The sequence below is a fragment of the Lagopus muta genome, chromosome 3, assembly GCF_023343835.1.
Source record: "Lagopus muta isolate bLagMut1 chromosome 3, bLagMut1 primary, whole genome shotgun sequence".
Lineage (NCBI taxonomy): Eukaryota > Metazoa > Chordata > Aves > Galliformes > Phasianidae > Lagopus > Lagopus muta.
Window position 1 is genome coordinate 23091701 of NC_064435.1, and position 24366 is coordinate 23116066.

The window sequence follows — 24366 nt, forward strand, 5'->3', positions numbered from 1 at the left end:
TCAGTTAAAATTGCTTAAACATGTTTATACATTTAGACCCTAGTCATGGACTACAGCTCAGAAGGCATTTGTAATTTTTGTCTCAGGTTTTTGGTTGAGCTACTGCCATTTATAAACATTACAAGACTTTAACACCTTAGCCTACCCTAAAAGCCAAAAATCGCAAACTGATCTGTCATTTCTCAGCTGAGATCAAGATACACTCAATGCAGGATTCTTCCTTCTTTTCCTGTTGTACTTACCACACAGATGAGACACAGCAAACACTACTTGGCACCAAATCTTAACAAATAACACGAAGGCTCGAGCCATGTTCGTCTTCTGATGTATTGTCTTTCTGGCACTGTTAACAGGAAAGGATCACTGTTTTTGAAAGAATAGTTTCTCACCAATGCTAACCATCTGTATATTCAAAATCTCTTTAGAACCTGAGGACAACTTCCTATCAGCCAAGGGAAAATCCACCATCTGTGCTGCATTATCGTATGCTGAACAGTCCATCATAACCAAGAGAACGCCCTCATGTTGAAGGTACGAAAAAATTTGGCAGAGAAGTAGCAATAACAAGCAAGGCCTTTCTCTAAAAATAATATTTATAATAGAAAATAATGTAAACACAGAACAACCTTTCATTCATTTAGTGTTCATCCCATCTCTTCCGAACAGCGTTCTTTTTCCTCAGTTTACATAGCCAAAGTGCTAGCCAACAGCCTGAGAAGGAAGGGCTCAGGAGCTGAATCAGAAATAACTCTTTGTTTCCTAAGGATCAACATGTCTCACTGTGACTCTTCAAATATTCACGTTATTCCTGGTGTCCACTTTCATTAGCTAACCCATAATGACTGATTCTAAACTTGCTCTGTTGAAATCAGAATATGATTCTTCATCCCTTCCAAGAAATTAATCTGGTAAGATAGATTTCTTAAGCAGAAAGCTTCACTGGTCCTGAGTCTTGTACTTTCTGGCTTTCCAAGTCTCCCATAAAAGCAGTGTTTTACAGTTCAATGTGTATTGTTTTACTAAAAGCTTAAACTATATGATTTGTAAATATACAAATCATATAAATTTGTCAGGAGCCTGGCATTATGAAGCATTCTGCAAAACACTGAAGAAATCTGGTCCCATGTGTTTGTTTCTGAATAAACCATATGCTGAAATCTGGAATTCCATCCTTAAAGTGTTCTGTTCAGGGCTATGGTTTAAGAGGATGAACACTTCTTCGTGTTTCATTTGGACAGAAATGGGCAATAACTCAATTAAAAAAGTGTAGATGGCCTGTAGGGTGCTTTTATATCTCCTGACATTAGAAGACAACAAACAGATGTATTTGCTGTATTTGAACTTTTGGGGGTTTTGAGCAATGATAGCAATGTCTGACTGTGGGTTGGCAGGAAAGGATTTTCAGACCTTTATCCCTCCAGCAACGATTTGCAATAATGTTTTCCAGCAGACTGAGATCCAGATCTCAGAAGCACATAAACACCCAACTCCCAGTCTCAGAACAGGACACAAGAGCTCCATGCTCTCCTTTCAGAAGTGGCGAATCCAACCACCAGCCCTGTACGGTCATCTCCCTCTTTCCAAATGAGCTGCAAATCCTGTGCTGCATTGTGGAGTAACACCAGTACAGAAAGCTATCATGCTTTTTGAGAAGCCTATTTACATTGCCAACAGCTTCATACTAGCTGTCTCCTGGCAGATATGGCATCCTCTGGCATAGTGAGGGCTTGAAAGGGCTCCAAGCTAGGAGGGAAACTGATGGGGATCTTTGCTGCTGAAATGCCCCTGAAGGAGTGTAGCCACAGCTGTACGCTGTGCTCTTAGGTCCTCAGTAGTAGTATGCCTTATATCCAGATCCTGCATGACGTGCTAATGAGATAAACAGTGTACTACTGAGCCTGGGACAGCTCTGAGCCCACCCAGAGACACAGCTCCAGGCACCTTCACAGACAGGGTCTGCAAAGATTAGCAGCAGCTGTTATGCAGCAGATATTTGCATTGTGGTTTCAGATATATGGGGTGAATTGCTGCTCTGCCGTGCTCTAGTTGCTCTTGTCCTTCACCTGCACTACACAAAAAGCTGTATTATTTGCATGCAGGCAGACCTCACAAAACTTTCACAGCTACGGTTCAGATCTCTAATTTCTGAAAATTGCAGCCATTATTAAACCCCTTACACACCGCCACATGAGCTCAGCTCCCCTAAAGGGGCTTTTGCACATTTGCTTCTTTGAAGCTGGAGTGAAAATAACTGAGGAGGCTGATTGAGGCTGGGAATCTCGCAGACTTGTGCAGAGTGAAAATATCAGCTCACCTTTACTGCAGCTGTTTTGGTTAGGAGGGACACTGGACCTCTAAACCAGAATGCCATACATGAGCACTTGGAAGGAACGAGGTCCTTGTGACACTGGAGAAGCCTGACAGTGACAGCTCAACTGTTCTTCCCTCCCCCTCATTTAATTTTATGCTTATTTAAGCATGGCAATCTAAATAGCCACGGATGCCCTAAACCCCAGTGTTCTGCTCTGCCTGGGGTAACTAAAGAAGGTGTGAAATTACAAAATCTAAGCTTTCACGCTTCAGCCTTAACTGATTACATGCAGTAATAAGTCAAGAAACAGCATATAAATACACTCTGGTAAAACTAAACACGTGCTCTGAATTTTTAACAGTTTGGAGGAGTTTGTTTTGTTTTGTTTCTTAAACTACGAACTCAGTGAAGTCCAAACAATCCCCCCACCCTGGCCCCAACATTTTGGCTTTGATTCCCCAGAGTACTGTGATGCTAATTTAATACAAGGACAACTCAATTAGAGCAAAAGTAAAGAAAATGTAAAGTCTGAACAGCCTGAATAGGAAAGAGTTGTGCTCAGCATAGGACACACAGGGTAAAATCATCCTTAGCTCAGCCTGCAGTACACAGACAGCTGCTCCTAGACCTAATAGCACATTACACATGAGCAGCTACCATTTACAAGTTGCTTTCTGCTGCCAACTTGCAAAAGAAAGATCTCAACCACTTATTATTTCACAATTTAAAGTTTCACAGCTGACAGCCACATTGTTAAAAAATCTTCACTTAGAGCAAGATTCACAAAAGCTGAGAAAAGGTGGAAATGCTTGGGAAAGGACAGGTGTAAATTTTAGGAACACACAACTGCCATCAGAAAATGGAATTCTGAGAACATTCAGCATAATGCTTTTTTGTAGTTCAGGTCTTAACCTGGCACGACAACAATATGAAAACAAAATCCTCACTATTTTGGCACAGATTGCTCATAGTCATCTAATTGGCTCCTGTGGCACCAGAGAGGATCATAACAAGATGCAAATATTCACACGCAAAGTTCTGAATGTCTGAGAGAAGTAGGTGCAGTCCGGTGGATGTAAATCTCAATTGTGATGAGATTTTAGCATTTTTCCCTGAAATCTTTTGTTTTTTACTCAGGTTAAGCTGGAAACAAACTCAACTGCAAACTCGAGATCATCGGTCAAGTGATATCTGATGTCAATTTGTTTGTTCAGAACTTTTGACTGCATAGTTTTTACATGTTGCAGATAAGATGCAATCTGTTACAAGAACAGTACAATTACATTTTACAATCTTAAACCTGCAAGTCTAAGTGGAAAGAGACTCTGGAACACTCCAGGAAGCTACTTTGAAAAGAAAGATGAAAACAAAATTCAGTGCTTAACCGAGAGAAAACAAGACCTTAATGGTCAGATAGATGCGCAAGGCGTCATGTAAAGCTAGAGGAGTACACCAGCAGCTAGACTGCTATTTTACATGAGCTAAATTAATTACACATTATTTAATTAGGCACGGAAATTATTTTCAGGCATGTAATTAGCAGCTAGCAACATGCTAGTTTTCTTCTGATATGAATGACTAGTAGATTAACACCACTGTAAGAAGATATTTTGTCAGATCTAACAAAAAAAGCAGAAGTAAGAGGATGTTTTTGTAGGATGCCCAATTACAAACTATCAGAACTGACAAGCAGAGTTTCTCCTAAGGCACCAATTGACAGGAAGAAATAAAAAGGGACAGCACTAGTGAAAGCACGCATACTACAGCTACCTTGTTCGACAGGTGTTCAACGCTCCCACTCACAGCTCAGTTTCGAAGGGCCAAATTTGGAACGACCATCCAGAAAAGAAAACTGTTCCTTGAAGGATACAAATGAGATCGGCCGCTTATTCAGGTCAGCCTCCCAACACTTGCATTTCAAACTATTTTACTTTCTGAAGTCACAACTCCCTTGCAATGAAATCATAACTTGAATTCCGTTACTCCATATCTTGTTTACTAATTCACTGATAAGCTCCTCTCACCACGCTTACCATTCAGTGCATCACACAGTCTCTTTTCCACATTACAACCAATCAGTCCTTCCACTGCTTCCTTTGTAAGTGCCCTGTCAAGATTTGTTCCACTTCAACACCAAAGCAAAGCACTGGCCTTGTGGCTTGGAAGCAAGATATCACTGTAGCAACTCAATGTACTTGTTATACTGCATGTTTTTTCTTCTTTTCCTCCTCCTCCATAGATGTTGAGTTACTGTACCAAGTTCCTGCCAAAAGTTAACTTTACAGGAGAGCGATTCCTTTTGAAAGGAAAGACAGGGCTGCCTCTATTGTCCTGACTCAGCATGCTGGGAACAAAATGAGGACCAACTGCAGAAAGAGACATTTGTAATGCTTTCTCCAGAACATAAACAGAGTGAATGTGCAGCTGGCCCGGTAGTAGCAACAGAGCTTAAGCCTTTGCTCTTAATTTGGCAGAAAGAGCTGTGGTGCCTGCAATGGGAGAGAGGATTTTCTTTTCGCCACACCCCTTTGCCCAATTCAAGAACACCAATGCTAAGATACAGCAGCTGAGTTGAGGACAGAACCAATTAAAATTTTACTTTCAGAAAATATCCAGAGGACTCTTGATGCAGTATATGCAGACTTTTATAGGTTCATCTCAACCGTGACCATTACACTTCTAATACAGAAAGCAAAACCATGAGCTGAACAAATTCAAAGAGAAATGTTTTACTGAGGCATAGGAAAATACAGAATTAACTAAGATCTACATCACAAACCAACTTCAAACATATATAAAAAAACCACTGAATGAAGGACTTAACATTGGGTTCCTGAGACTTCCACCACGCTTGCAGATTCTGTGGTTAAAAAAGCCACCAATCTTCTCAGAAACGTGCTGTGTAGCATTGTACACCAAAATACAGGATGCTGTTATACAACCAAGCATCTGGAGAGATTAATTCTGATGAAAAAAGTCTCTAGGATAAAAGCTATTTAATAGAATGAGGATGATGGCAGAGGAGACTGCTGGATTTGTGCAACTGAATCAAGCTAGATGTTAGGAAGTATTATTTTGCTAAAAAACAAGCCAAGCAAGTATTTTGCACTTAAAGTTTGATCTTAAGAGATGCTGAGTACAAAGCTCCCTGTAATTCCCCACCAAAAAAACCAGAGCAGTACATTTGCAGAGAGGGAGGACTAAAATGACCCAGCACCATCCAAGAATGCATCTCTTAAGAGTATTAAAGAGAAAGAATTCAGTGAAGTTACATTGGAAGGTGTCCTAAGAGATACAGTGAATGTGAATAAAGGGGCTCTCAGACCCACATGGCAGTGACAGCTGTGGCCAGTAACAGAGAGAGCAGGAGGAAGACAATGCCAAGCTCAGAGCACAGCGAAAGTGCTTGGCTGAGTTAGAAATAATAACCATGTAAGAGTTCTCTTCATCTGTTGGAAAGCCATTCTCCTACTACTCAGAGTCACTTCAGGTTGGATATCAGGAAACACCTCTTTACAGAAAGGTTGTTAAGCACTGCAATAGGCTCCCCAGGGAGGTGGTTGAGTCGCCATCCCTGGATGCACTTCAAATCTGTCTGGATGTGGTGCTCAGGGACATGATTTAGCAGAGGGCTGATAGTTAGGGTAGCATGGTCAGGTTGTGGTTGGACTTGATGATCTTTAAGGTCTTTTCCAACCTGGAGCTTTTCTAGGATTCTAAAGCTCAACTTCAATATTTAGTTAAATAATTTCTCTACTACAGGTCTAATTTTATCATTTTGAAATGCTACATAAACACTAGGTAATTAAGGAAGCTGAAGCTTTTCCTGACAGTTTTCTTACATTCAAATATATGCAGTCATTCTTTTAGCTATGAGGCATCATAGCACAAAAAGTTTGCACTTTGCCCTAAACAGAATTGCTTAATTGATACACAATGTATTTGCTGAAATGACTTTACTGCTTTGGAGTACAAAGGTTTTTTTGGGAGTTGGTTTTGGATTTTTGTCACTAAGGTATAAAGCTTTACAAGTATCCATTAGCACAGAATTTGTCCGAGAAGAACTCTACCACACTACTGTTATTACAAGAAAAGAGACAAGGAAAGTAATCTCAGACAAGGACAGATGACTTGGCAGACATGTGAAGCAGAGATATCAGCCTAGTATTCCAAGAACAAATTTCACTACTGCCAGCAAGCTGACAGCTACAGTTCGTGCACATCCGCTACTTCCCATGAACAGCAGTTTGTACAGTTTGCAGAAGTGTGAAGGCAGACACTTCACAATTCTATCAAGTCATTAAAGAGAGAAAAAAAAAGCAGCAATCCAAACTTCATGCTAAGAAAATTTTAATATGTTTTTTTCCAAGTTCTAATATATAAATACAACGGTAATAACGTATTCCTCTTTTGTAAGCTTGGGTGAAATATATTGAAGTCCACTTTCCGTATGTTATATAAATAATCATCTAAAGCAACCTAGAAAAGAAAAGAAAAAAAGGCTTAGTCCGTGTGGTGCACGCAGCTAATTGGGCATTAAATTTAAAGTGATACATGCAACCAGATTAGGAATTCAAGAAGGCTTGACAGTATGTCTGTCCCAGCATGTGTAGTGTAGCCATCACGTTCAAAGAAAACACAAAAAACAACTTTTGAGAAGACAAGCATTATCTTTCACTACATCAACCAGAAAATGAATAAAAATAGACAAGATTTTGGCCCCTTACATTAGAAAGATTGTCTAAGAGTACAGACAGTACTGGAGAAATTCTGTAGTTAAAAGAGTGAAAGTTTTGCTCAAATTACGAGGTTCCACAGTAGTATCTAAATAAAGTCTTGAATAAGTTTCAGGTATTACGCTTTCCTATGAACGTATAAAGTATTAGTTAACAATTTTAATTAATTAGTTTAAGCTTCATTTGAGCCTCTACTTTTCACAGACGTATCAGCACAAAAGCAAGGTCATCATTTCAACACTGCATGATATCACACCCACCGTATGGTAAAAAGCAGGATATGCCTTCACAGGAACTTTCTTACTGAAAGATCTAGCCTGAAAGTAAATGGGATAAGATGGAAAGGAAGTAAAAAAAAAAAAAGTACTTATCAGAAGAGTTTAATGTTTCAGACTAAATATAAAGTACTATATATAATGCTTAGAGCCAACAAAATGTGCTGTTCTCTGACATACTGAAACTACTATGGGTAAACCAGCACCATCCCTCAATGTACACAGAGTAATTATGCAAAAAGTGTACTAGTTTGGGAGATCCCTCCTGGAATTCTTTAACCTTCTGACAACCTTACAGCTTGCATAATAATATAACAATGTAAATTAGCATCCCTCGGTTCCTGCAAAGTTCCAAGTTGCATCTGTTTTAATAAATATGGCATCATCTTCATTAATATGGCACTATATCAAATAGTTCTTTGCATCCCAAGAGACAGAACCGATGGACCAGAAATGCATTTCTCTGAGTGGATCTTTTTGGGCCAGTCTTACCATCAGTTCCAGAAGTCCAATTATGCTCTACGTTCATGAGACTCTGCAAGTATCTCAGCGCCTCAGGCCCTCAGTGTCTATGTGTAAACAGTGCACACTAAATCACGGCTGAATCAACTCCACTGTTTAAATGCAAGTCAGCTACAGCAAATATTCCTGTAGGGCTTAATTATAAATATAGAATCCCTCCTTGTTTCATCTCTTCTTACATGCTAAAACAACAAGCAAGCAAAAATACTCTTCACAAATACTGGTGAGTATTTATGAGTCTCTGTTAGTTTTCCATGGTTCCTCCCAGACAACTGAGAAAACATGGCTAAAACTTTAGGAGGGAGAAATACTGAATCTTTTCAGATGGCAAATTATTTTAAAAATCTAAGATGAAATTAACGTGCATACATGTAAAAGGAAACTTACCTTCTCTGATCTAGCTTACTATTTGTAAGAGCAAAGGAAAAAAGTAATCTTGCTTGTCTTAACTCAGAATGGGTCTGCATGACTACCATTTAGAAAGCACCTTATCTTCCCTGGCAAACTGATGTACCATAATCAAGATAAAGGCAAAAGGCCAAAAGGAGTCCTCTTGGGAAAATGCAGGAGACAGTACTGAAGACAAAGACGGGGAACAAGTAAAGACTGCTGACACATTTCAAAGGGCTGTGCAGGACTGACACAGCACCTTCATCATATGCTTTCATTCTGATAAAACACAACGTTCCTAAAGAAAACCACAACCTTCATTGTCTTACTTTGCCCTCTGCTGGTCAGCGGTATCAATAGCATCAAAAAGAGCTGACCATGCTTCAGAAACTTCTCTCACAAGATTAAGTGCCACTTTACTACAATATATTTCACATAATATCCCTGAGATTTATTTAGCGTTTTCAGATTGTTCCTTCTTACTGTGAAATAGGCATAACAACTGTTATCCTCCAAAGCACGTGTGGCTCATGTCAGTTCTGTGACTGTTAAAACCTCTGCAGGTTTAAGCTTCACCACTCCCTGTAACTCCAAGTCAGAGGGCGAGTGGCTGATAACATGCTTAAGCAAAACAAAATGGCAATTTTATACAGGAGAACTGGTGCATTTAAAGGCACTAAGCCACTACATCTACCTGAAGTCTTGAGATATCATCCATTAGGGAAAAAGCATCTGTATCTTACACAAAGACTCTCTGATGATTAAGGAGGCTAATACCCTATTATTACTGCCTCTTACTGCCAATTTCAAGCGGTTCGAACACTTCAGAAACTCTCTACTGCCCGTTATTCTTCACGGATGATGATGGACTTTGGTAGTGTGTATTAAGAGATTTTTTTTAATTAAGATTATTGAATAATATGCTAGCGTTGCTCCAACTTGGCTTCCTTCTGTTCATGTTTTCTGCACAGCCTCCAATGATGTAATCACATCCACAGAGCCCTCCCTGCATAACATGGGCAGGACTCTAGGAATGGGGTAGGAAGGAAAAGGAGTAAGGTTCTGACTGCTCACTTCAGCAGCAGTTTGACATGGAGGGATGGGGGACCATCACAGTGAGAATGGTCACACAGTCACATTATTTGAAAAGCTCTGAAGAGATGAATTTTCTCTTTGCTTCTTTCCCAAAGTTTTCATGCAATACCAGCAACAAAATTTTAAACAGCTGCACAATAAATGCACACTGCTCGTTTTTTCTACACCTGCTGTCACTGATTTGAGGCATTGCAGGCCAAACTCTTAGCATTTTTGTAATGACAACTGCAACCCAACAGGTTTCAGGCCCTGTACACTGCAGGTGGTACAGTAGGGAAAAAAGAAGAAAAAAGAAAAAAGAGGTTTCTGCTTGAACACTGATGTGGGCAGTTTTGACCCTCCATTTTCTTCACCTCTTTTTCAAACTTTTCAATTAACAGCTTCCTTGGGAACAGGACAACAAAAGCTGAGACATCAGGTGAAACAGCATGAAGACAAATACATCTAATACAAGTTATAAATAGTCTGTATTAAAAATAAAGCCTGAAGCTACATATTTCTGACCCCTAAAAATTAATCAGCTAACCAACAACACACAGAACAAACCAAGGATGCCTCATTTTACCTTCAGAAAAATGAAAATTAAGAAGGGCTCTCCTGCCTATATTGCAGAAGATACTTTGTGATTGGCCAACATTGTAATTGAGGATTATATTCGTGATGCAAATGCAGAGATTTCAACATTTCCTTACTTTGGAGCAGTATCTTTTCAGACTCCCTATGTTTGATGCGATACTTGAAGTACATTTGTACACGTACTGCTGACAAAGAAAACACTTTGCAGTGCTTCCTGCAAGTTCTATTTTCCAGATAAAGGCAGACTAACAGTGCATTGCTGATGAAGCATTCTTTTGCTTTTTGCATCAGGTTCTGAGTGCAGCTAAAGTAACAGCAATTATTATTTAAAAATAAAAAGACTATGCAGGTCTTCAGAGTTCATTATCTACTGCTGCAAGCAAGAAGCACCGTTCCTAATGCACTTGGCTGTGAGCCCAAAAAGAAATAAACAGAATACACATTTCCCAACACAGTTCTGAGCACGTCTGGTCACACTGAGAAATGAAACCCCCTCTCCCAAACACTAACCCAGCAGTCAGAGCCAAAATGTCACAGCTCTCCTGCTGTGCTGTGAGGTACCATATGTGCAAGTCCTTCCTATGGTGCTGATACCATTCTGGCTCGTTCCTGCACTTACAATTGTCTGCTCAAAGTTTCTCTCCAAGTAATAAGGCTGTTAGGCAGTACTTATACACATGCAACTGCACCTGGCTGTGAGAAAACTGCCTCCTAACAATACATTCACAGTGCTTTGCAAAGGACAGCATCAACTATGTTTTTCAAAAGAAAGGGGGAAGGAATCTCACGTGTTCCAGGTGAATATGGGCCTGGCTGGCAATGTCATAGATTACATCTCTCACATTTTTCTCTTGCTTGCATCTTATGAAATCCTCTTGTGAAACTCCATGCTAGACACAGGAAGGAAAAGCACGTAGTAAAAATACTCTCAACAAATATCATGTTTCCATTTTAGCTTCACAAAAGATAGGAAAATTCAAAAGCCTGGCCCAGCAACCAAACTACTGACCTAAGCCTGAAAAAGCCCAAGTGCGTTCTGCTGCTGCCCTTCCCTGCAACTCCTCTAATTTTTTTTGTCAATTACTTGGAAAACAATTCAAGAGAATAAAAGAACATTTAAAATTGACTCTCTCTGCATGGACTTGTTCCCTAAAGACACTGCAGTCAGTCAGACAACCGTGTTAAGCTTTAAAGTTTTGGGAAGTTACATCAACTTAAACATACTCCAGAAAACCATAGAAAGTGCAACAAAGCCAGCAACAGTTAACACAGAAGCCATGTTTACTTTGGGATTGGCAATGCCAGATCTGCAAAATAAAAACATTTTAAAAAGCATTCTCTGACTGCAGTAACCAGGAAGATAAAATACAGTACATTCAGAACTGCACCAGTTTCCTGTTCTCAACAACGTTCAGATGTGAAAACTGTATAAAGTAGGCAAGTGAGCCTCCCAGAAGTACAGATTCAAGTACAACTCTGCAATACTTGCCTGCAGCTGAAATGCTGACACAGAAGGGACACAAGCTGTTAGCCTGTCCCCTGATCTTTGACTACACAGTTTCACTGTACAACACCTTCCACAGCAGGGATGACTGAATTTTCAGCCTACAGACTTCTTCCTGCAGTCCCAGAAACCTGACCTACATTAGTGACTGTGCCTTTCGCAGACTACTTAAGTGACTAAACTTCAAATCAAAACTTTCAACTGTACTGAAATTACATACAGTAAAGACTAGAAGTGCCTTAAGCATCACCGTAATGACATAAACTACGCTCAAGCATAAGAATGGCATTAACATTTAAAAATACAGAGTGGAGATAAAGGAGTAACTGCTGCCATGGCTACAAATGGCTCCAAAACATTAATGAAAAAATATAAGCTTTAATTCCAGTTTACCCACATTGCAAGAGCTACTAGGTTCCAAACTAGGTGTACAGTTCAAACTAGAGAACCATATGCCATCTCATACAGCAATATATGGAAGGTATGGTTATAGCTATCAATCGTGTAAGGCCAAAAAAAGAATGGAACACCATAACATTTATAAAAAGGTAATGTAAAGAGAAACTTGAGAAGATTGGCAGAAGTCCCCAATCTGCATGAGTATTTCTACATTTTAACAGAAAAGTTCCTGAAAGATGAAATATTACCAGATTTAACAAAAGATTAGAAAATGGGGAAACAAAAAAAAAAAACAAAACCAACAACATTCTGATGCTTCCTGAAGCTCATTCCTCTCACTTTATATCTACAAAACCACTGGGCTGCAGCAGAAACCACAGCACAAAGGAAAAAAAAAAAGCCTGCTGTTTTTTGTTGCTAATAAATTACAAACTCCTATCTAGTGTTGAGAGATACAGTTAGATACCACATTGTTCAGTTCTAGGTAGCTTCTTTCTCTTACCAACATACAAATGTCCATGGGCAGAAAGACCTTTCGTCTCGTACAATGATACGGAGTAGCCCTCAAACAGGTAATGATGCCTTGTGCTTTCCCAATGTGACTGGCTGCGTGGTCAGCATGGATGTCCTTCACACCTGAAATGGCAGAAACAGCATTTCTTACTGTCAGACCTCTCAAGGAGTCTTCTTCAGTCATTTTTAAGGAAAGCTAACAAGTGCACTGATGTATTACAGAGCTGCTTGTGTTCATAACCTGCCTTGAGACCTCACCTCAGAGGTGCAAAGCAGTAGGGAATGCACTGATTCCTGTCCAGATGCTATCCATTGCTACACAGAGCCATTTACACTGGCATACCTTCTTTCAGGATAGCAACATTCCAAGAACAGTTTGCCCTGCCAGAGAAATCATTCAAGTGTGAGATTCCTGACCAGCATTAATGCTTACAGTGCGGTTTCACCCATTAGCTGCAGCTGATTCAGCAGTGTCCCAAAGCTAAGGAGAATGGCCATATGCTTCCCCCATATGTCTGCCACCTCCCTCATGCTGCCAGGGGTAATGAGATAGCAACATGGTAAACCAGTACAGCTATCTTTGGTTCCTGCCTGGCTACTAAATGAGACAAGAGGACGGTGGCTGGGGTAAAGCAGCATCATCCTTCTTCATGGCAAGACCATATAATATTGGCTTATACTGATCACAGGGCTGAACCAGGATAAAATGAAAATTTAAAGGAAAATAAGGAAAACTGAAATTCACAAGAGTTCTAACAGAAGCAACATCCCACAAAGACAGAAATGAGGATACCAGATCAGTGAGCCTACCTGACAGATGGAAAGGATACCAGATATAGCAGATTCATTGCCTGAGCCTTGCCTGAGTTTCAACCCTTTGGAAACAGTGTGTACAGGCAGATTATGTGGAGTTACTATGGCAATGGTGGTAGAAAGCAGACTTTGGAAGATAAGTTTACAAGTCAAAATGAGCCTGAGAAGTAACCCAAAATCAGTACAACAAAGCAGCACTACTACAAGAAATATACACACCACCTGGAGATGGCAGGAGTAAAGAAGCTAAAAAAGCACAAGAAATTGTGTTAAATTGTCACACTCAAGAAAAGTTAAACATGATAGGAAGCCACAGAAAATGTGGAGTCCCCGCTTTAGATTTCAAGAACAGGATCATCTGACTTTCAACAGAAGTGAGCCAAACATCCTTCAGTATTAAAGACATTTCTCAGCATGGAAGACGATGATATTTTTCATAGCCCTACATTTCTACAATCAAAAGCTCAAAGGCATTTGCAAGATTTCACTGAATCCCTACTGAGAAAGCAAATATCAGATGTTAAGATGTGGGTTCTTCATTTCCTCCTGAAAAGAATGTGCTCTTTCTACTACTCTTTTTTCCGTTCTTTCAACTTCAGCTTTGACATCCCATCAGATGACTCTGATGTTGCGACTACAACATTCATGCTAAATATTATGCTACTAATAAATAAACACCAGCCTTCTCACATCTGAGCTCACACAGGCAACAGTGCCATGATGCAATGCATAATCTCAAAGAAAACCATCCTCTTCTTCACCTCAAGCGAACAGTTCTTTTCCAATCTGTGGGTATTCTACTACGCAACATTAGCTTTAAACCACAAGGATCATATTGTCTTTGTTGCCTTTTTTCTAGCTATTCATTTATTGATAGTGAATCTGCTTTTAGGAAGGAGAGAGGATTCAAGCCCAAGTTAGCAACCAAGGGAAGCTTATAGGTTTGGAACTGGAACTGTTTCAGAATAGCCAGTGTATATCACTGCAGTAGAGAACAATAACTGCTGATTAACTACAGTGCTCTGTGTTCTACCAAGTGGAACAAACAGAAAACACAGTAAAGAGCTGAATTTACCACACCCCATAGTAGGGGCAAGAATAGAACAGTAGAAAACTACTGTGAACTTTCCACTGAGTTATCTTCTAAGGAGAGTATGTAGTTTTAAGAGCTGCAGTAAGATTCCAGGTTTATGGTTGAGCATCCAGAAAAAAAACTCATGTGAGAACTTCTACCAAAATGAAAATTGGGTGGAAAAAGTGTTGGTTTTGGGGTTGTTTTTTTTTTTGTTTGTTTGTTTTTTGCAACAGTGTATGCATACCAGCATTAATGAGTCATCAACGAAATCTGAAAATTGGGAAGCACCTACCCAGCATTTCCAACGTGAGGTATAAGAGAGCACTCTGAGTGTTCTCAGCATATGCTTCAAGCTCCTGGATGTTACGGTATGCTCTATCATCCAAATTCTTCTCCTGTAATTTGAACACAGAACTTCAGTAAAAAGTAAGTATAACTGCTATTCGTGCCAGCTATTTGTTCACATTAGCCTAATCATCTATTAGCAAGAAAAGGTAACATTAAGAGAGATGAAAGGAGTATATACTGATAGAAACAGGCACTGAAGCCCATAGCAACTCTGCAACTGTACAGATAAGTAGATATAACCACAACCAAGTCTTGTAACTGGAGCAACTACAACCTCTTGCAATGACAAATCAAAATCATTCAGAAAAAATGATACTGCCAATAAAAACCATTTTATTGTATTCTTAACTATTAAATTGCTAATTTTAATACTTTGTTAGCATCTGAAGAATGGAAAATAAACAGGAATATACACTTTAAAACACGCACACAAAACAAGACAAAATATATCAATCCATCACACATATGAGTTTCAAAGTCACATGCAAACACTCCCCAGAATAGAATTTCTGACATTATTCTTCCTGTCCTAGTGGCTTTTGTGGCTAAAATCTACCAGTTTTAACATTTAAAACTCTCAAGTCTTTCATAGCAACGACACTGAAAGTAAGTGACCGTCAATTTGCTCACAGTGTAACTTCATGAGATACCAGTTTCAGCAGCAAAGCTACTTCAAGGAATTCCTGCCCTTAGTCTTGCCCTCATGCCCGAGTTGGTAGCAGCATCACTGTATCTGTGAAATTCTCTCTCATTTTCTCCTCCTATAGGGTGGGTATTTTTAGATTCATATTATCTTACAGCTCGGACTTAGAGCACGCAAGGGAGAAAGACAGCAAAGTATGGCAGCAAAGTTCAGACAGGTTTCAGCCAATTTTGAGGTTTTATACCTGTGACTCACCACATGATAAGGCAATTTAGGGGCAAAACTGACATGGTAATATAAGAGATGAAAAAGAACACAAAGATGCCAAGAGCAGGACTGGAATGGCATAAACAGAGGCTGTGAATGAGGTTTGCTTCTTACACAACTTCATTTCCATTTCTATTCAAATGCAGCTTTCCAGAATTTTTAATAGTTGTACATAGAGACCTTAACATTTAATATCACCAGACAGGACTTCCCTCAGTTACAAACACAAAGGCCAGGTGTAACTCACCATGGATTACTACTAGAGGAAACTACTTTAAATCAGAAACTAAGGTCTGCAGTATAAAAATGTGAGCAGATACGTTATCAGAGCAGAGAACAAAAAAGATTCACACTCACAAGCTCTGCTTTAAATTCTGAAGGGATTCTATTACCTTTTTGGCCAAGAAGAGCAGAGATTGTAAGAATTGTAAGAAATTGTAAGAATCAAGGGAGAATTAAAAGGAAATTAAAAGTGTTCTTCTCAGGAAAAATACCATTGTCTGAAGAACATGAATTACTTATCCTTTGGTTTTACACACAAACACATGAAATGACGGGGAAAAAAGAGAATGAGACTTTGAATGGTAAATACTTACTCTTTCATCAATGATCTTCGTGAACCACATTTTAGACAAGTTATGCCTCTTAACTGCCTGAAAATTATATTTAAAAAAATGCTGTTAATGTATAAAAAATGATGGCAATATTGCATTATGACAGTTGAAAACTATTTTTGATAGTACTTTTTCACAAGGCCTGTATTCACTGAATCAAAGTTGAATCAAGCTGGTAAGTTACTGAAAAAAGGAGAATCTTCAAATACAAAAGTTGTCTAACTGGCAATTGCTTCGACTTCATACACACAAAAGAATGAAATCTTGGATATCAATTAACTAAAAGCATTTCTATAACAAAATACGTAACTTACTGCATATTACAGTTTAGGGATTAAGTGGGTTTTGTTTTTTTGCTTTTATTAAAGCAATTCATATTCACACATCTTATTTTGGCTCTTAACTTGCACTTGCCTTGCTTAATACAACTCTTCAACTTCTCTTCAGTCCTCTGACTTACACCCATCCATCCATCCATGCACACACACTCTTCCAAATCTACATGGATTCAGCAGACCACACTGTCAGCAAAACTATAATCATACATATAAATATTTAAAAACAAAACTTATGGGGCAGATTTCTCAATCTTCACCCTTACAGTTCACTACCTACTTCTGTACACACATTATATTTCTAAGTATTTTTCCCAGTTTGGTAAAACTAGGTCTTATTGCTGATTTGATATTGTGCTTTGGGGAAACACCAGGTGTGCAAAAAAGTGAGTTCTAAGTTACACCTACGCATCAATTTGGCTTCTCACTTATTCATCTTAGGAGTGAGTTGGCCAATAAAGTCCCTGTAACAGTCCAAGCTCTGCCGAATTACCCTACGTGTGTGTTACATCCATTTTAAGCTACCATCATTCAACTAAGTTCTCATTTTGCCCAGAAATGAGCAGAGGACCAGAGCTCACTTTGCATTGGTTCAAAATGGATATACACGTAAGAACAAATACAACGAGGTTGCCACCTAAATTTATATTCAAGTTACTAAGAGTTGAGCCATTCACAGTTCTAGAAATATTTTTACAGACTATGTATTCTTCACTAGCACGCACAATCCAGAATTGAGACTCTCAGAATCCAAATTTGGGTATTCTGCAATACACAAAACTTTTTGAAAAGCTTAACATAATAAATCAGTATTTCTGGAAAATCAGAACTGTCTGCATTCAAACTCAACAGTGGGAACAGAGTGTACTCAAAATATACTGTGTGAAAGGCATGCTAGTTCTGTTAACAGCTCTGCAATACCTAAGAGCCCAGATGTCTATTTCTTAATCTTACTTTCTCAGAACTGCAATGATACTCACAAAGATTTGCAAAGTTGCACTCTTCAAATAAGTCATTTTGGGGTATTTGCTGAAATACAGAAGCTAAATCGTATCTTGAGTGCAGAGGTCTCCAGGACAGGCTGTGCTGTAGCTCATTACAGCGCTCTGCAGCAGTCACAAGTAGCAGAGCTCCCAGAAATACTTTCAGACCTTTTCCCAACACCTTACTTCACAACCTATTCTATTTGGGTTGTCTTCTATCAGAGAAGCCACACGTAAGGTCAAGTCTTACTATACAGATAGGCCAATTCTTTCTTCTACTTCAAAAACAACTTCCTGTGTGAGAACAGAGCATGACTAGCACTCCTAGCTGGTGGCAAAGGCTGCAATTTATATCTGAACTATGTTTGTTGAAAGTTAATCTTTAGCTAACAAACATTTCTGCCCCACGCTGATATACACATAAGCAGCCTGAAATTAGAAGTAGTGGAAAGAATACATACAATCATATCCAAAACCAATTTGTACCTAATCTACTCAGACAATTAAAATTGAGGCTATTTTCAGAAACAAAAATAAACTTGACAAAAAAAGCAAGTTCCTCCTGGGAAAGGAGACAAGCATTTGGGGAGAAAACAATCCGTTTCTGGGCAGTTTGCCATACACTGAAACAGAAAGAATAAAAAAAAAATTCAAAGGCACAGACAGATTGACACGCAGAGCTATCAATACTGCATTCTAATGTTTGCATTAAAGATGGAGCATTGGTGATATTTTAATACCCATAATTCAGCAAAAAAGGCTTGCAACATTTGCCAGTCTTCATTCCAACTGTATGGACACTTTGTTGTGGCAGTGGCACGCTTTATAAGAGCTAAAGACACCCATGAATAGCTCTGCGCCTCCTGAAAGTGACTGACTGGAAGGTGTTCTTCCTTTATTTTACTTCCTGGCTTCACCTGTGTTTTCCCTTACTTAAGCAAACAGCATCTTGTTTAAATCCAATTTTAACCCACGTATTGACAGAGGAACAAATGTTGACTTATGCTTTATTTCACACTTGAGGGAAGAACAACCAGGGACAGGCCACAGTTTCAGCACTTTCAACAGTCATTCAAAGAAGATTTGGAAAGAACTCATTTTTGTGCTCTCAGGGGTGCAACAGAGAACTAACGTTAAAACACTCCAGTCCCACAGGATCTGCATTGTTCCAACCCAGCATTACAGTGGGAGTCAGGGATTTTAATGCAAAGAAAGCAAATGAATACTTGGATGAAGAGTCCATATTTGTCTGTCTGCTTTTCAACTGGTCATACAACTAACTACCTACAGGATCTATGTTAAAACTGTATTCAGCTATGGAGACCTAGACAAACTGCAGGTTCTCTGTCCAGGAGCCCAGAGATCCCCAGTTTAAACACAAGGTCTGATCTTACAAAACCTTTCAAAAAAGCACCTGCTGTAAGGCTTAAGACTTGATGTGACCTGTGGCCCTAAGATGACCAGCTAGCACCATACAGAGTTGCTATCTCTGAAGAAACTCAACTCAACGTGACTCTGAAAATCTGATCCACTAGCTCTGAAGTTCAACCTGCTCTAAGTGGGAACATGGTCTAGACGAGGACCCGAGGCCCATACCAATTAAATTATTCCGTGACTCTAAATCATGATCACGGAGAGATCAATTTATAATGCCTTCAGTTATCTGATGAACTTCCCAACGGCAGCTCTACTTAGAAATAAAAAATTCGTACAGAAGTTTTCTTCTTCAGCCATGACTCGAAGAGGAACAGGTCTGTGGGCGTACTTTGTGAGCAATGTTCTGGTGCTTGCTAGAATTCACATACAGATGTCTTGGTAAAAATAAACCTTTAAGTTCACAAGTACATTTCCTGTTACTCAACAGACACAAAAGGATGTGCACAGATTATCATACGAATAGAAGTCATCAAGCAACCCTTTAGCAAGCAGAGAGGCTGTAGGAAGATTCTCCCTGTTACCCAGTAACTGGGTATGAAGGTCTTGGGCTTTTCCTCATACACAATTTGCTAGATTAATCCCTGTGCTTTGTCTCCTGTCTTTTTGTAAAACTTGCTCTTCAGGCAGGACCAGCATTCACTTAGGAAAGATACATCTGACAGTGGGATTGTGTGCACACTCAGTAAGTTGCCAACAGCATCACACTGTGTGGTGAGGTCAACATACTGGAGGGAAGTGACAATCCAGGATGACCTCAACAGACTCAAGAGATGGACCCATGCGAACCTCATGGAGTTGAGAAGGGCCAAATGATAGGCCAAACAAATGGACTGGGACAATCCCAAACACAATACTGGCTGGGCAGAAAACTGATTGAGAGCAACAGTGCAGAGAAGGACTTGTGAGTTTTGGTCAATGAGAAGCCCAGTATGAGTCAACAGCATTCACCTGTAGCCCAGAAAGCCACCTGCACTGCGTTAAAAGCAGCATGGCCAGCAGGGTAAGGGAGGTGAGAGCCCTGCTCCACTTTGTTCTCACTAGAACCCACCTGCAGTACTGCATCCAGGCCTGGGACCCCTAGCATAAGAAAGATGTGGAGCCACTGGAGTGGGCTCAGAGGAGCCTATGAGGACTCTCCAAGGTCTGGAGCACCTCTCCTACCAGAAAGCTGAGTAAGCTGGGCTTCTTCACTCCTTCAGAAGCAAAGGCTCCAGAGACACATTACAGTGGCCTTGCAGTACCTAAAGGAGGCCTTATGGGAAAGATAGGGAGAGGCTTTTTATCAGAGAAATGTAATGACAGAACAAGGGGTAATGGTTTTAAACTAAAAAAAAGGAACATTTAGATTAGACTATAGGAAGTTCTCTACTATAAGAATGGTGAGACACTGGAAAAGGCTGCCCACAGAAGCTGTGGATATCTCATTGCTGGACTGTTTAAGCAACCTGGCCTAGTGGGAGACGTCCCTGCACATAAGCAGCAGGGTTAGAACTGGATCCTATCCAACCCAAGCCATTCTGTGATTCCACGATTTCAACTAGGTCACACCTAAATATCCTCCTTCTCTGATTCTATTCTGTAATTGTAGGTGAGAAGGTACCATACAGACATGCACGCCCTTTACATTAACTGTTTTATATAAAATAATAGTTAATAATGCAACACAACACATAGAAAACATTTTTTCTCACAGCAGTATTTTCATCAAGTGAACTTCAGGGTAACAAAGATGTATCTCACCCTCCACAGTGCTACAGCAACTGGCTGATGTGGTGGGTTATTGCAGTATATATCTTCCACAGCTTTCCTCCAGAACTGCATTCGCATCAAACCTGTAGTCTTCTGAGTTATGGAGTCTTTAATCTGGAAAGGATACATCTGGAGTGAAATTCACAGTCTCCTTAAGGCACTATGGTCTGCCTCTACTGAAAACTCAGACAGAGAAACAGGCTAACTCACAAGGAAAAGGGCTCTGTTCTCAGTTTGCTTACTTCTAATGAAACTTACAACCACTACAGAGAATAAATAAAAATGAAATATTCACCACAAGGTGACTTTGGAACACACAGAGTTTAAGTCCAAGACAACTCCCACCTTGGCGTTCTTCTCAGGATAAGAAGCAGTGGTAACAGCAGTGAGGGAGGGAAGCACTATAGGCTGCCAGAAGCACAGCCCACAGAGACTTATCACAGGGTTTGCTGAGTGAGCACATATCTTGAACTGCTCTGCTTCCTTCTGGCAAGTGCCACAAACTTCTGTGGTTACATTAGAAGTTTCTGGCCATCCAGCAAAGGTGAGAGACTGCAGCCACTCCCATACCACAAATCTCTAATTACAAACTTCTCTCTTAGTAGTATTTCCTTCACTTTGCTTTTACCAGCATCTGACTCCTTCACTCAAAATTTTGATGGGTGTTTTACAAATAGGGGTTAGCTACACTTTTCTAATTCACTCAGTGCTTTTGAAGCCAGCACAGATGCAATCACATACCAGTACCACAGCCTGTCTGTTATCACATAATTTTGAAAATACATAGCATAAAGAAGAGTCAAAACGTCTATACACATGAACAAAATAAAGTGGGGGGACAATTTTCCAAGGGCCACTCAAAACTAGAGGTTTGTACTGACTTCTTTTTTCATTGCCCTTTATAGTATGAAAAGTTAATCTCAGCAAAGCACCAGCTGCTTGTTAAATAACAGTTCTGAAACTCTGAATTACACATTCCCAGAGTTCACAAGTATATTTTAATACCTGCCTGAGCCAGTTCCACATTGAATGCTCTCAAGGCAAAAGCAGAGGTTCGAGATTCTGCAGGCAACAGCAGAGAACACAGAAACCCTTCATAGTCACGCTTTCTATAAAAGGACAAAAAGAATGGATATATTATTTATAGCTCCATGCAAATCAGGCATGCTGTTGCTTAGTTTAGGGCTCCTAAAATAGTAGCAGCGAGTTACAGTTCAAAAGTCCAATTTTTTGCAAAAGCAGCACCTTTTAAGCTTATTTTGAAATAAGGCAGGCTCCAAGAGGGGGGAATGCAATCTGAACTCTCAATGCACTGCTCAAATCCAGATCTCAAGATATTTGGCTAAAGGCATGGAACAAGCTTGTGGAAGAACTGCAAACAGAATCCAGACTGTCTGATTTCCAGACTTCTGTTCTAAATATGAAACCACATTTTGTTGAAAGACCACACGTTGAAGCTCAATGGAAGAGCAATGGATTAACCATTACATTTTGGTTTATTGACAACAATACTAGAAGTATAAGAACTCTGGCACTTGCTGTCAATCTAAAGCGGTATACTTTTGTTTGGCCGCTTGGGTGCGCCACTAAATGAAGAACAATCAGAGCACAGGGAGAATGATTATGAACTGCAAAATCATATGTAGGTGTAACTACCAGAAACACTTGGTCACCTCAGAAATGCTCACTTCCCTGATTTGAGCAATGGTTTGTGTACTTTTGATAAGCTAGGAACGTGATTCTTCAAGAGAACAAAAGTAGTAACTCCGAGTTATGCCTTGTGAGCAGAGCAGCAAGCGTCAAGTTAAACATTTACTCATTTTCATGAAGTTTGTCCTTAAATGTACTCCTATTTCTTTTGAATGTGAGCTTAAGATAGCAAAACCAAACCAGGGGGTAGTACTGGGGTTGCTACTTTTAGCATGAAACAAAAAGGAAATGAAATTTAACAGCTGCTCTTACCCGCTAAACACACAACAGCTGATAACAAGCGAATACTTAAGAATTCTCATAATACTTCTGGAACTTGTGTTAGAGCCTGATGCGAAGCCACAAATATCAGCCAAAAAAGGCATTTCTGGCTTTCAGCCACATTCGTAATAGAATCACAGAGTCATAGAATGGCCTGGGTTGAAAAGGACCACAATGATCATCTGGTTTCAACCCCCTGCTATGTGCAGGGTCACCAACCACTAGACCAGGCTGCCCAGAGCCACATCCAGCCTGGCCTTGAATGCCTCCAGGGATGGGGCATCCACAGCCTCCTTGGGCAACCTGTTCCAGTGTGTCACCACCCTCTGTGTGAAAAACCTCCTCCTAACATCTAACCTAAACCTCCCCCGTCTCAGTTTGAAACCATTCCCCCTTGTCCTATCACTGTCCACCCTCCTAAACAGCTGTTAATTAAAAAACAAACGCATCAAACCTTCCTCAGTTTAAGACAATTTCTGCAAAGCATTATCAGCTCAAAACCAAGGAACTGTTTCTGAACAGACTGTAAAAACAGCCCGTATTGTCCAACCTGGGCAGAGCTGTGAAGCTTTCATGCCCCAGAAAGAAAGTTTTTGTTGTAATAAACAAATGAGAGCTGCCTGCACCGCCCGAAGCGATTTATTTCTGTTCGACCCCCTCGGCCTTTTCATTCCCCGGAGCTGTTACGATTCCCGTGCCAATCGGCGTGGGAATCAACAGCGGCGACGTCAAAAGCACAAGCACACTTCGTTTCACTACCCTGAATGCTTGTGAGCTGCCATAAGTAGTCTGTTTTTAACAGAATAAAAGGGAAAAAAAAAAAAAAAAAAGTCACATCCATCTTATCTTCCGTGACTGAGACCGACCCGCCCCCCGCAGCCCCATCCCCGGCCGGGCCGGGCCGCCCTCCCCGCGTCGCACGGCGGCTCTCCCCACCCCCGAGGCGGGCTAGGAGCGGCCCGGCCTCTCCACGCCGCACTCACCGCAGCAGCTCGGCGCAGTACTGCGCTTCTCCGCCGGGCTCCGGCCTGCTCCAGCCCGCCACCGCCGCCCTTCCGCCTCGCGGCCACGGCAGCCCGCCGCGGGCCCCCACCGCCCTCAGCACACGGGGGAACGACGCGGACCGCAGCCCGCCCGCAGCCGTGGTGGCCGCCATGCTATCTGCAGCGCCGCTTCGTTCCGCCCCTGCCGTCACTCAGCCCCAGCCCATGGGGCGGCCCCTTCCTCACGCCGCGCCGGGGAGCGCACGGATCGAGGGGGTCGGTAGGCGGCGCCCGAGAACGCGCGGTGGCGGCCCGGGTGTTGGAGCGCCGCGTGGCCTTTTGTTGTCCTGCAAATGGCCTCCGCTGTTGACTGCTGCGGCGGGTTGAGCCGGGCGCCGCTGCTCCTCGCAGCGTGGGGCCTCACACAGCACCCGCTGAGCCTGGAGGGGCGAGGTGATGAAATCTCTTCTTGCAGCAGTCCCAAACTCTGACTGGAGGCGTTCACAGAAGGCCACTGCCAGGCAACGCAGCACTGGTACCACATGCGGGATGAGGCTTCAGGGGAGACCAGGCTCTACACGAGCCCTCTGCCGTCCTGGCATCCTCATAGGATGGCTTGGCTTGGAAAGAATCGCAAGCTCACCGAGTTCTTAGCTGTGGGCAGGGCTGCTGCCCATCAGATCATTGCATGGAGCCCCACGTAGCCTGGGCTTGGAACGCATCCAGGAATGGGGCACCCACAGCTTCTCTGGGCAGCTGTGCCAGGCCCTCACCACCGTCACAGTGAAAATTTTCCTCTGACAACTAATATAACTCTTTTAGTTTAA

At 41.0% G+C, this 24366-nt stretch overlaps 1 protein-coding gene across 4 annotated transcripts; it reads right to left on the bottom strand.

Annotated features, from left to right (window-relative positions):
* Positions 1 to 6644: 6644 nt before the first annotated feature.
* NDUFAF6 (NADH:ubiquinone oxidoreductase complex assembly factor 6) lies at positions 6645 to 23793 on the bottom strand. Of its 4 annotated transcripts, none has more exons than XM_048940021.1 (9): positions 23540 to 23793; positions 21595 to 21694; positions 20577 to 20699; positions 16064 to 16120; positions 14502 to 14604; positions 12311 to 12444; positions 10694 to 10795; positions 7308 to 7364; positions 6645 to 6790 (listed from the first exon to the last, which is right to left on the bottom strand). In XM_048940021.1, exons 1-9 carry the CDS (start codon positions 23710 to 23712, stop codon positions 6662 to 6664), a joined length of 978 nt encoding a protein of 325 aa, XP_048795978.1. In that variant the 5' UTR covers positions 23713 to 23793; the 3' UTR covers positions 6645 to 6661. The 4 variants fall into 4 exon arrangements, with proteins under 4 accessions (XP_048795978.1, XP_048795980.1, XP_048795979.1 ...); XM_048940023.1 differs by having other exon boundaries at positions 21591 to 21694; positions 23540 to 23655; XM_048940022.1 differs by lacking the exon at positions 7308 to 7364 and having other exon boundaries at positions 23540 to 23786.
* Between the last annotated feature and the right edge of the window lie 573 nt (positions 23794 to 24366).